This window comes from Rhincodon typus, chromosome 1, assembly GCF_021869965.1.
Source record: "Rhincodon typus isolate 14 chromosome 1, sRhiTyp1.1, whole genome shotgun sequence".
NCBI lineage: Eukaryota > Metazoa > Chordata > Chondrichthyes > Orectolobiformes > Rhincodontidae > Rhincodon > Rhincodon typus.
Window position 1 is genome coordinate 5086285 of NC_063332.1, and position 14238 is coordinate 5100522.

At 46.4% G+C, this 14238-nt stretch overlaps 1 protein-coding gene across 1 annotated transcript in view; it reads right to left on the reverse strand.

Moving 5' to 3' along the window:
• Positions 1–14238, reverse strand: part of dysf (dysferlin, limb girdle muscular dystrophy 2B (autosomal recessive)) — a 236281-nt gene that overhangs the window by 55645 nt on the left and 166398 nt on the right. The window contains exon 31 of the mRNA XM_048600995.1: positions 3930–4111. Within this exon, the coding sequence (XP_048456952.1) occupies positions 3930–4111 (182 nt within the window). The remainder of the gene's footprint in view (positions 1–3929; positions 4112–14238) is intronic.

A 14238-nucleotide genomic window follows, 5' to 3' on the forward strand; every position in this document is an offset into this window, starting at 1 on the left:
GAGCAGCGCAAGGGGAGCGGGTCCTGGAGCAGTGCAAGGGGAGTGAGTCCTGGAGCAGCACGAGGGGAGGGAGTCCTGGAGCAGCGCGAGGCCTGGAGCAGCGCGAGGGGAGCGAGTCCTGGAGCAGCGCGAGGGGAGCGAGTCCTGGAGCAGCGCGAGGGGAGCGAGTCCTGGAGCAGCGCGAGGGGAGTGAGTCCTGGAACTGACCTTGAAGCAGCTGAGTGCCGGTACAGAGCAGACTGGAAGTTTGGAGCAGAGTGGGTATGGCTGTTAGAATGGGGCCTGGTGTGGGGGGTCAGACCCTGTGCTGAGCTGCTACAACGTAATGTGTATTTGCAATTTTTTACACGGCTGTAATGTCAATCCTTTAACAATGTCTTATTTCTAACTTTTTTTTAAGCTCTGTAAAGTAATGCAACTACTTTTTATTCCTGTGCTGTATCCAAGATTTGTACCTGTACCTGTACTTTTGCCTAAGATAGCGCCATAAGTGGCAGACATTGTAAAAACTTTTCACTTTACTTCTACAACAGAGTACACATGACAATGAAGGATATTCTATATTCTATTCTAATAAACCTCCCACCACATGGCACTGTAACAAATGCTTTCTGAAAGTCCAAATATACAACATCCACAGCATTGCCCTCATCCACTGCCTGCGTCACCTCATCAAAGAACTCAATTAAATTTGTCAGACATGACCTGCTATTGACAAAGCCATGTTGGCTGCCTAGTTTTAACTTATTTTTCTCGAAGTGTACATTTATCTTATGAAGTATTATGGCTTCCATCAGTTTTCTGATTATTGATGTCAAGTTGATAGGGTCTGTAGTTTCCTGGGTTATCTTTTTGCCCCTTTCTTAAACAACAGTGTGACATTTGCAATCCTCCAAACCCCTGGGACTAATCCCGTCTTTGGACAGGTCTGGAAAATTTCTGTCAACCGCTCTGCAATTTGCTCCCTTAACTCTCTCAGCAATCAAAGATGCATCCTATTTGGACCTGGCAACTTCTCCAGCTGGAGTTCTACCAGCTTTTTTTAGCACATCTTCTTTATTTATCATTATGCTGCTCAGTTGATCAATGCCCACATTTTCACCAGTTGCCACCATGTTCTGATTTGGGAATATTAGACCAGGAAGCAAACTGTCCCTTTGTGAACTCATTATTTTGATGATTGCCCATTATTGTCCAAGAGGTCCAAGGTAATAGATACACAGGAAGGGATTACGGACAAGTTTCCCTCTGAGCCATTCACCATCCTGACCTGGAAATATATCGCCGTTCCTTCACTGTTGCTGGGTAAAAATCCTGGAATTCCCTCCTTAAGGGCATTGTGGGTCAACCACAATGCAGCGGTTCAAGAAGCAGCTCACCACCACCTTCTCAAGGGGCAACTAGGGATGGGCAAGAAATGGTGGCCCAGCTAGTAATTGATGCATCTCCTGGTGAATGCATGGTTCATTGAACTCTAAAGAGTTCTCCAGCTATGATCTAACCGGTGCTCCGTACCAGGGTGAAAGAAGACAGCTAATACGTCTCAGCAGCTCCATTGACTTTTCCATGCATTCCCCTAATTCCACTGTCAACCTCTGGATGGGTGACTGGGAAATTCCTCTCACACCAAGGAGGTGATATATTATTTCACTGTTGACACATGCACTGTGCTCCAGGCCTGCTCGAAGCTGTCTCAATGTCGGGCTATAACCTGTACTTTACCGACACTGTGGTCCCATCAAAAGGAACACTGAGACCGTGGCCAACCTTCACTCGGTAAACACTCTGTGGCGGGGAATTTGTAAAATGCAGAAAAATAACATGGAGATCTTTGCTTCAAGAAATTCTTCCATGAAGCAAGTGGTTACACATTGGTGCCAATTCCCCGAAATATTAAAAAAATACAAAGGTTGAGATTCCAGAATTTACATTCATTGGCTGGGATGCCACTAAAATATTTATAACAGCTGATCCAATGCTGTTAGGGAGGGAATTCCAGGATTTTGATCCAGCGACAGTGAAGGAACGGCAATAAGACTTTATGATAGGAAAAGTTTAGAGGGATATGGGTCAAATGCAGGAAAGTGGGACTAGTTCAGTTTGGGAAACTTGGTCAGCATTGGTGTGTTGGACTGAAGGGTCTGTTTCTGTGCAGGATGACTGTATGACTATGAATCTATGGTATATTTCCAAGTCAGGATGGTGAGTGGCTCGGAGGGGAACTTGCAGGGGGTGGTGTGATCATGTATCTGCTGCCCTTGACGTTCTAGATGGAAGTGGTCGTGGGTTTAGAAGGTGCTGTCTGAGGATCTTTGGTGAATTTCTGCAGTGCATCTTGTAGATAATACACACTGCTGCTACTGAGCGTCGGTGGTGGAGGGAGTGGATGCTTTTGGACGTAGTGCCAGTCAAGTGGGGCTGTTTTGTCCTGGATGGCGTCAAGCTTCTTGAGTGTATTCCACTGTACCATCACCTCTGGAGAGAAAGTACACAACCAGGGATAGTAATGGTGCCTTGAGTCAGTCAGGTATGATTGTGTGATTATAACTGTGTCATGGTGTTCCTTGATGATCTGAGAGATAGCTCTCCAAATTTTGGCATAGATGTCGTAACAATGTTGCTCAGCCTTTTCAGAGGGGAGCTGAGATGCAACCACAATAGGGAAGGCAATGGCTTAGTGGTGTTATCACTGCACTATTAATCCAGAGACCCAGACAATGCCCTGGGGATCCAGGTTCGAATCCTGCCAGGGCAGATGGTGGAATTTGAAATCGATTAAAATCTGGAATTTAAAGTTACATGATAACCATGGAAGGGGGAAACTGCCATCCTTACCTGGTCTGGCCTATATGTGACTCCAGACCCACAGCAACACTTAACTGCCCTCTGGGCGATTGGAGATGGGAAATAAATGCCCTCATCCTGTGAAGGAATTAAAAGTGTTATGGGTCTGTAGCCATGTATAGGCCAGACCAGGAAAGCACGGTGGATTACTAACTCTAAAGGTCATTACTGATCCAGATGGGTTTTTACAACAATGAATCATGGCCACCTTTAAACAAGCTTTTCGTTGAATTCTGTTCCGAAGAAGGGTCACTCGACTCAAAACGTTAACTCTGTTTCTCTTTCCACAGATGCCGCCAGCCATTTTTTCCAGCATTCTCCGTGTTTGTTTCAGATTTCCAGGATCCACTGTTCTTTGTTTTATTTCAGTGTCAGAAATTGGGGAGTTTGATTTCCAGGCCGCTGAGCTTGCGAGATGTCACAGGTTGTCCCAGGGATAAGGAATCTCATTTGTGAGGACAGATTGGAGAAGTTGGAAGTGTTTTCATTGGACAGGAGAAAGCGAAGAGGAGATTTGATTTGACAGAAGTTTTCAAGATCATGACGGGTATAGACAGAAGGTTGGAGGACCTGGTGCAGTGAAAATGGTTCTTCTCCTGTTCTATTGTAACAGTCCGAAGTGCCTGAATGGCCTTCATCATCATAGAATTCCTACAGTGTGGAAACAGGCCCTTCGGCCCAACAAGTCCACACCGACCCTCAGAGCGTCCCACCCAGACCCATCTCTGTATAACCCACTGAATTTACACAACACTATGGGTGATTTAGCATGGCCAATCCACCTAACCTGCACATCTTTGGACTGTAGGAGGAAACTGGAGCTCCCGGAAGAAACCCACGCAGACACGGGGAGAACATGCAAGCTCCACACAGATAGTCGCCCAAGGGTGAAATTGAACCCAGGCCCCTGGCGCTGTGAGGCAGCAGTGCTAACCACTGAGCCACCGTGCTGCCCCAAAATCCAGGGAGTTGAGCTTCCACTAAGCACCGTGAGCCTTCACCTGTAGCTGCGTAACAAGCCAAACGAACTGGGCCAGTTTCAATGCGGTATGAGCAATATAAATACCACTGATCATCGGACTTACATAGGTGTCATGGTCATACAACTCAACCACAATGTTGGGAGGGGTACTGGCGATGATGCTGGTCTCACTGAAAATCTCCACTTCATGGAAGATGAGTGTCTGGTCCCAGGTGGGGTTCAAGGTGTTTTTCATCGTGACAGTCGCTTGGCTTTGGTGCAGGAATGAGACGATAGCGTATGGGTCTGTAACGAGAAGATAAACAACCAGGCAAGTTTACGTGAGGAACCCTCAACCCAATCAATTAGAGTTGGCACAGAATGAGTTTTGCTTAATCCATGCATGGGACGTGGGGACGCTGCTGGCTGGGCCAGCATTTATTATCTATCCCTGGTTGCCCCTTGAGAAGGTGGCAGTGAGCTGCCTGAGAAATATAGGAACATAGAAACATAGAACAGCAGGAGGAGGCCATTCGGCCCTTCGAGCCTGCTCCGCCATTCTTCATGATCATGGCTGATTGTCCAACTCAACAGCCTCATCCTGTTTTCTCCCCATAACCTTTGATCCCATTCGCCCCAAGTGCTATATCTAGCCGCCTCTTGAATATATTTAATGTTTTGGCATCAACTACTTCCTGTGGTAATGAGTTCCACAGACTCACCACCCTCTGGGTGAAGAAATGTCTCCTCATCTCCGTCCTAAATCATCCACCCCGAATCCTCAGACTGTGAAACCCTGGTTCTGGACACAACCACCATCAGGAACATCCTCCCTGCATCTACCCTGTCCAGTCCTGTTAGAATTTTATAAGGCTGTATGAGATCCCCCCCTTATTCGTCTGAACTCCAGTGAAAACAGTCCTAACCTAGTCAATCTCTCCTCATACGTCAGACCCACTAACTCCGGAAACAGACTGGCAAACCTTTGTTGCACTCCCTCGAAAGCAAGAGCATCCGTCCTCAGAAAAGGAGACCAAAACTGCACACAATATTCCAGGTGTGGTCTCACTAAGGCCCTGTATAAGTGCAACAACACATCCCTTCTCCTGTACTCAAAACCTCTCGCGATGAAGGGCAACATACCATTTACCTTCTTTACCGCCTGCTGCACCTGCATGCTTACCTTCAGCAACTGGTGCACAAGGACACCCAGGTCCTGCTGCACACTCCCCTCTCCCAATTTACAGCCTTTCAGGTAGTAATCTGCCTTTTTGTATTTGCTTCCAAAGTGAATAATCTCACTTGAGCACGGGTGAGGTCCCGGAGGACTGGAGAATTGCTAATGTTGTCCCCTTGTTTAAGAAGGGTAGCAAGGATAATCCAGGTAATTATAGACCGGTGAGCCTGACGTCAGTGGTGGGGAAGCTGCTGGAGAAGATACTGAGGGATAGGATCTATTTACATTTGGAAGAAAATAAGCTTATTAGTCATAGGCAGCATGGTTTTGTGCAGGGAAGGTCATGTCTCACCAACTTGATAGAATTCTTTGAGGAAGTGACAAAGTTGATAGATGAGGGAAGGGCTGTGGATGTCAGAGGATTAGATAGGGTGGACAGTGGAAGCCTTTTTCCTCGGATGGTGATGGCTAGCACGAGCAGACATAGCTTTAAATTGAGGGGTGATAGATATAGGACAGATGTCAGAGGTAGGTTCTTTACTCAGAGAGTAGTAAGGGCGTGGAATGCCCTGCCTGCAAAAGTAGTAGACTCGTCAACTTTAAGGGCATTTAAATGGTCATTGGATAATGGAATAGTTTAGGTTAGATGGGCTTCAGATTGGTTTCACAGGTCGGCGCAACATCAAGGGCCGAAGGGCCTGTACTGCGCTGTAATGTTCTATGTTCTATGTTCTATATACACGGACTTCAGTAAGGCGTTTGATAAAGTTCCCCATGGTAGACTGATGGAGAAAGTGAAGTCGCATGGGGTCCAGGGTGTACTAGCTAGATGGATAGAGAACTGGCTGGGCAACAGGAGACAGAGGGTTGTAGTGGAAGGGAGTTTCTCAAAATGGAGAACTGTGACCAGTGGTGTTCCACAGGGATCCGTGTTGGGACCACTGTTGTTTGTGATATACATAAATGATCTGGAGGAAGGTATAGATGGTCTGATTAGCAAGTTTGCAGATGACACTAAAATTGGTGGAGTAGCAGATAGTGAAAGGGACTGTCGGAGAATGCAGCAAAATATAGATAGATTGGAGAGTTGGGCAGAGAAATGGCAGATGGAGTTCAATCCAGGCAAATGCGAGGTGATGCATTTTGGAAGATCCAATTCAAGAGCGAACTATACGATAAATGGAAAAGCCCTGGGGAAAATTGATGCACAGAGAGATCTGGGTGTTCAGGTCCATTGTACCCTGAAGGTGGCAACGCAGGTGGATAGAGTGGTCAAGAAGGCATACGGCATGCTTTCATTCATCGGACGGGGTATTGAGTACAAGAGTTGGCAGGTCATGTTACAGTTGTATAGGACTTTGGTTCGACCACATTTGGAATACTGCGTACAGTTCTGGTCGCCACATTACCAAAAGGATGTGGATGCTTTGGAGAGGGTGCAGAGGAGGTTCACCAGGATGTTGCCTGGTATGGAGGGTGCTAGCTATGAAGCGAGGTTGAGTAGATTAGGATTATTTACATTAGAAAGACGGAGGTTGAGGGGGGACCTGACTGAGGTCTACAAAATCATGAGAGGTATAGACAGGGTGGATAGCAAGAAGCTTTTTCCCAGAGTCGGGGACTCAATTACTAGTGGTCACGATTTCAAGGTGAGAGGGGAAAAGTTTAAGGGAGATATGCGTGGAAAGTTCTTTACGCAGAGAGTGGTGGGTGCCTGGAATGCATTGCCAGCGGAGGTGGTAGAGGCAGGCACGATAGCATCACTTATGATGTATCTAGACAGATACATGAATGGGCAGGGAGCAGAGGGATACAGATCCTTGGAAAATAGGTGACAGGTTTAGATAGAGGATCTGGATCGGTGCAGGCTTGGATGGCCGAAGGGCCTGTTCCTGTGCTGTAATTTTCTTTGTTCTTTGTTCTTAATCCAAATTATACTGCATTTGCCGTTGATTTGATCAATCACCCAACCTGTTGAGATCATGCTGAAGGATCTCTGCATCCTCGTCACAGTTCACCCTCCCACCCAACTTGGTACCATCTGCAAACTTGGAGATGTTACATTTTGCTTCCTCGTCGAAATCATTAATATTTATGTCACATGTAGAGTAGACCAGGTAAGGATGGCAGTTTCCTTCCCTAAAGGACATCAGTGATCCACGTGGGGTTTTCCCAACAATTGACAATGGATTCACAGTCATCATTAGATTCTTAATTCCAGATATTTTATTGAATTCAAATTCCACCATCTGCCATGGCAGGATTTGAACGCGGGTCCCCAGAACATTATATGGGTCTCTGGATTAACGGTCCAGTGATAATGCCACTAGGCCATCACCCATCCTACAGTTGCATGTCTGCTAGTTACATCTTCACGAATTCCAACAGATTTGTCAAGCATGATTTCCCTTTCATAAATCCATGCTGATTCTGTCTGATCCTGCCACTGCTTTCTAAATGCTCCGTTATAAAGCTTTTGATAATGGATTCAAGACTTTTCCCCAGTACTGACTTTAGGCTTACTGGTGTATAATTCCCTGTTTTCTCTTTACCTCCCTTTGTGAATACTGGAGAGACATTAGCCACCCTACAATCTGCAGGGACTGTTCCAGAGTCTATAGAATCCTGGCCTTCTTGAACCACTGCAGTTGATTGAGCCACAATACCACTGGGGAAAGAATTATTGCTCGATACTTTTTACATGCTTTTATTACTTGTTGATTACAGCCTTTCTCACAGAGTTGCGACTGTTTTGGCGGCAGGGGGGGTCTATACACTGTTTCCCTTATAGCTTCCCCCCCACCCACCCCCCCAAATGGACTCTCTATCATCCAAACCCAGATCATCTCTCACAACTGTCCTCATTTCATCTCTTATTAACAGTGTCACCCTTCCACCTTTCCAATCCCTCTTGTCTCTCCAAAAGTTAAAATATTCCTGAATCTTATGTTCCCAGTTTTAATCTCCTCATAACCATGATTCTGTAATGGCTATGAAATCATATTCAACACCCCCTCCCATTCCCTGGGTGACATGTCCATCCTGGGCCTCCTCTAGTGTCACAATGACACCACCCGCAAACTGGAGGAACAGCACCTCATATTCCGCCTTGGGAGCCTACAGCCCGATGCCCTAAACATGGAATTCACCAGTTTTAAAATCTCCCCAGCCCTGGCCTCATCCCATGCCAGCCCTCCCTCTCATCCCTGCCTCCTTGACCTGTCCATCTTCTCTCCCACGTATCCATCCCCACCCTTCCCACTGACCATCCCCACTACCTGTACCTGCATCCACCTATCACTATCCCACCTATGTTCCCCACCCCCACTTCCCTCTCTCTATTTACTTCCCAGCTCCCTTCCCCCTCCCCAGTCCTGAAGAAGGGTCCCAACCCATCAACGCTCCTGCTCCTCTGATGCTGCCTGACCTGCTGTGTTCCTCCAGCTCCACACTGTATTGAATGAGATCGTATTCAGTTCGTTCAATTTGCACTATCAATTTGGCTATCTTATTCTGAATGCTTCATGCATTAAGATACAAAGACTTTAAGTTTATTCCATCAGTTTCCCTGCACTTTAATGGTCCCTTGATGCAATATGACATTCACATACTCCATCCCTATCTTTCCTCATAACCTAAATCACTAACGCGCAATCCTGCCTCCTTCTTTATCTTGGATTTTCTTATTTTCCATGCAACTGAACCCACCCTGCCCTCCAAATATTTAGTCCACAGCCCTATTAGTACGGCCTTAGTTTGGTGATTTTTCAGGACTCTGCTCCCAGCAATGATTCAGATAGAGCCGGATTGGCTAACCAACAGAAAGCAGACAGTCAGGATCAACAGATCATTCTCTGGTTCAGTCCCCTTACTTGTGGAAGCATGTAGCTGCATTGGAGAAAGATCAGAGAAGGTTCACTAGATTGATTCCAGAGGTGAAAGGATTGTTTCGAGGAGAAATTAAGCAGTTCAGGCTTATAATCACTAGAGTTTAGAAGGATGAGAAGAGACTCAATTGAGGTACAGGAGATGGTGAAGGGGATTGACAAAAATCAAAGTAGAGAGGATGTTTAATTTAATTTTTTTTAAAATTCATTCACGGGATGAGGGTGTCGTTGACCAGGCAGCATTTATTGCCCATCCCTAATTGTCCAGAGGGCAGTTAAGAGTCAACCACATTGCTGTGGGTCTGGAGTCACATGTAGGCCAGAACAGGTAAGGATGGCAGTTTCCTTCCCTAAAGGACATTCATGAATCAGATGGGTTTTTGCTGACAGTTGACTATGATTTCATAGTCATCATTCAACTCTTAACTTCAGATTTTTATTGAATTCAAATTCTGCCATCTTCCGTGGCAGGATTCAAACCCAGGTCCCTGGAATATTTCTTGGATCTCTGGATTAAAAGTCCAGTAATAATTCCACTAGGCCACTGCCTCCCCCAGGTGGTGGAAGGATTTATAAATTGATATTGAAATTGTTTGTGGGTTAGGAACAAATGTTCCTTGGCCATCTACAGCGGGACGTGAACCCAGAGTTTCCGGGTCAGAGCATCTACTGCCCCTCAAGACCTCTCTGATCAGAGATGGTAACCCTATTATCCCAGAGAGTAATCCAATCGGCTCTGTGCTGCAGTGGGTCCAAAGCAGGTATATCCTTCCTTAAATGTGGACTGCACATTATGCATAGAATGTCAGCTGTAGTCTCACCAAATCCCTGATCAAATGTAGTAAAACTTTCTTATACCTGTACTCCAACCCCCTTGAAATAAAGAACAACTGGCCATTTGTTCTCCGAGTTACCTGCTGAGCCTGCATGCTTCTTTATCTGTTCCTCGAGTGAACATACACCTTCAAAAAAAATCTGTTTTTCTCTTCCTACGACCAAAGTGAGTGACCTCACACTCACCCGAAATGTCTTATTAGTACTCACTTACAGAGTCACAAAGCTGTGCAACACAGAAACTGACCCTTTAGGTCCAACTTGTCCATGTCAGTCAGATATCCTAAATTAATCTAGCCCCTTTTGCCAGCATTTGGCCTATATCCCTTTAAACCCTTCCTATCCATGCACACATCCAGATGCCTTTTTAATGTTGTAATTGTACTAACCTCCACCACTTCCTCTGCCATAAATGGATGACTCTCTGTGTGAAAAAGTTGCCCCTCAGGTCCCATTTAAATCATTCCCCACTCACCTAAAACCTACACCCTCTAGTTTTGGACTCCCTTACCCTGAGGAAAAGACCTTGTCCATTCACCCTATCCAAGCCCCTCATGATTTTATAAACCTCTATAATTTCAAGCCTGTTTAGGTCTTCACTAAACACTTCACCTGTCTAGATCTCTTTGCAGCTTCTCTGTATCCTTCTCAGAGCTTACACTTCCACCAAGCTTTGTATCATCAGTCACCTTTGATACATTGGACTTCTCACCTAAATGGTTAAGTTAGATTGTAAAAAGCAGACACCTTTGCATTGATCATACGACTAGGATCAGGGAAATCTGTCATACATGTGACTTCAGACCCGCAGCAATGTGGTTGGCTTTCAACTGCCCTCTGAAATGGCCTGAACAAACCACTCAGTTCAAGGGAAATTACTGATGGGCAATGAATGCCCATCCCCTGAAAGGAGGCAGTGAGAGAAATAAAGCAGAATGTGTGCGTCTTTTGAAAGTAGACACTAAACGGACTTAGGAATGACGTCAGGAAGCTCTCATAGGGTACTGATAGAGGTAAATGGGCCGGTCACTGTCTAATCTCTCTGTTTAATTTCCTCTCCTCTTACCCCCCCCCCGTGGGATGGGTGCTGGGTGGGTACAAAACATGCTGCCCCATTCTCCGCCCACCACCTGGAGCTCCCTCCCCCGTTTCAAGCCACCCCCACCACAACAGGGGGGGCACGTGGACGTTTATCTGAGGGGGATTAATTCTCACAGATAGGGTGGGGGAGGCAACTGCACGAGGACTAAATTGGATCTGTCTTAGGTAAGGAGCAATGGCAGTCAGTTAGTTCGGTTGATTGGACAGCTGGTTGGTGAAACACAGTAATGCCTATGGCATGGGTTCAATTCTCACACCATCTGTGGTTACTTACCATGGGATTCCCAACCTCTCATAGAGCCATACAGCACAGAAACAGACCCTTTGGTCCAACCAGTCCATGCTGACCATAATTCCAAGCTAAAATAGCTGCTCCTGGCTCATATCCCTCCAAACCCTTCCTATTCATGTTCTTATCTAAGCGCCTTTTAAATATTGTAACTGTAGCCACATCCACCACTTCCTCAGGAAGTTCACTCCACCACATGAACCACCCTCTGTGTAAAAAAGTTTGTCCTTTGTGTCTCTTTTAAATCTCTCTCCTCTCACCTTAAAAATATGCCCCCTAGACCTGAAATCCCCCAGCCTAAGCAAAAGACACATACCATTAACCCTATCTATACGCCTCCTCATTTTATAAACCTCTTTAATGTTGCCTCTCAATCTCCTAAGCTCCAGTGAAAAAAGGCCTCTCGTTTTGTCGGAGGTGTGGTGACCCTCAGGCTAGACTCACCACCAGTCGTCCATGTCTCTAATGAGAGAGGGCATCCCATTTGGTCCTCTGGGTACTTGAGCAACTTTATCTTTACCGAAGAGCCAGCAGCAGGCTTGAAGGGCCCAATGGCCTCCTGCTGTGCTGTAAGATTCCCAAACTCGGGAAGACACTGAGGGAGAGCTGTCAAAAATATGACAGAAAACCCACGGCAGATGTAGACAAAATGAAAGGGAGACAAGGTGACAGAAGGTGTTAAACTTTGCCGTGTGACAAAGTCATTGACTGTTTCTTTTCAATTCAAAGTTAGGAACGATCTGTGGAAAAAAAAGCCCTTTTTTTTTCCTGAGGTCATTAGGCTCCTGCTGCAAGAATTTCCAATGGTCCCCAGTTGGGCTACTTTTCACAATAAACAAGAATAAATATATCTATATATAAGAACTCTCGCTGGCAAGGGCTTCGGAAAGGATCCTGAATGTTACAGCTCGTACAGCAAGCTCTCAATCACTGTCACTCTCTATAAACCACCAGGAAGAAAAGAGACCTGTTTAAAAAAAAGGGCCTTCTTTCCACAGCCAGCACAGCCTGACCTTTACAACCAACATCACATCAAAGCTGCAACTGGGATTTTCCAGTTCGAAACTGGATTCCCCTGACTTCCTTCCCCCACAACCTCCCTCCTCCCCTCACTCCTTTTTCTCTGACTTTCTCTTTTGTTCTATTACTTTTCCCAGTGCAGCTGTACACTTTGCCTTGTTTCGGTGTTCAGATCTTTTCTGTCTGCACTTCTGCGTGCGCACGTGTGGACCACACACGTCCTGCGCGTTCCCTGTAAGCCTTCATTGAAAAAGGAAGAAGGGAGTGGAAATTGTGATTCCGAGGGGGAAAAATAAACCCACTCCTGATCTTGAGCCTGATCTCCGGGTCATGGAGGAGCAGGGTTCGAGTCTCCAGTTCCTGAGCTAATCGACCATGCTGGGTCTCGCACAGGGGCACTGAGAGAGCGCAGAGTGTCAGATAGTGGTCTTTCAGGAATAGGTGTCCATCTGCCCATCTTAGGCACCAGGAACGATTCCACAGCCACTACTGAGGGTTCGCCCTATGGCTGGCAGAAATCCCTCGAATGTGGGGAGGCTGCAGAAGGATTTGGACAGGTTAGGAGAGTGGGTAAAGAAGTGGCAGACGGAGTACAATGTGGGAAAGTGTGAGGTCATGTACTTTGGTAAGAAGAATAAAAGCATGGACTATTTTCTAAATGGGGAGAAAATTCAGAAATCTGAAGTGCAAAGAGACTTGGGAGTTCTAGTCCAGGATTCTCTCAAGGTAAACTTGCAGGTTGAGTCAGTAGTCAGGAAGGCAAATGTAATGTTGGCATTTATTTTGAGAGGACTTGAATATAAAAGCAGGGATGTACTACTGAGGCTTTATAAGGCTCTGCTTAGGCCACATTTGGAGTATTATGTGCAGTTTTGGGCCCCATATCTCAGGAAGGATGTACTGGCCCTGGAGCGGGTTCAGAGGAGGTTCACGAGAATGGTCCCAGGAATGGAAAGCTTAACATATGAGGAACGCTTGAGGACTCTGGGACTATACTCATTGGAGTTTAGGTGGATGAGGGGGAATCTAATTGAAACTTACAGAATACTGAATGGCCTGGACAGAGTGGATGTTGGGAAGATGTTTCCACTGGTAGGAGAGACTAGGACCCGAGGGCACAGCCTTAGAGTAAAGGGAAGACCTTTTAGAACGGAGATAAGGAGAAACTTCTTCAGCCAGAGAGTGGTGAATCTATGGAATTCACTGCCACAGAAGGCTGTGGAGGCCAGGTCATTGAGTACATTTAAGACGGAGATAGATAGGTTCTTGATCATCAAGGGGATCAAGGGTTACAGGGAGAAAGCGGGAGACTGGGGTTGAGGAACTTATCAGCCATGATTGAATGGCAGAGCAGACTCGATGGGCCGAATGACCTAATTTCTGCTCCTATGTCTTATGGTCTTATGATATCACCAAAAAAAATCACTGGGCTGGGGGTGGAGGGGGGGCGGGGAGGTGGTGGGTGGTGGAGGGTGCGTGGGAAGTAAAAAGGCGATCTGACCAGGACCGTGTTATTAGGGTCATAGAGGGTTACAGCAGGGAAGCAGGCCCTTTGGCCGAAAGTGTCCACGTTGCCCAGTTTTTGCAATGAAACAATTATTTGTGGGATCTTGCTGTGCACAAGTTAGCTCCTGTTCCACATTGCAGCAGTGGTGCCACTCGAAGTGCTCCATTAATGGAAACTGTGCAGGGCAATAAAGAAATGTGAGCTCTTTCCTTTCGCTTGCGTTCCCCTCACACCTTTGCCACTGGCACCCCAGGATGTTTTACCACCACCCGAGAAGGTGGACTGGGCCTCACCTATGGGTTAGCACCTCTGACAGTGCAGCACTCACACTGCCATGGCAGGCTGGGTCCTGGTATTGCAGTTACTACAGAAGGAATTGACATTGAGAGTATTATCTGCTGTACCAGGGCCAGTACCTTCTCAGTGATCACAGCCTGGTCAGAGGTCCTGAAATCTTCACTTTGACACCTTTGTGCTCCTGTGTAACAGCGTCCAATAGCCTGAATATTGACTTCACCGGCTTCAAAATCTCTCCTCCCCCAACCTGTTCGTCCTCCTACTCACCTATCCCCTCCACCCTTCCCACTGACCAACCACAATAACCCCCTTCCTGCATCA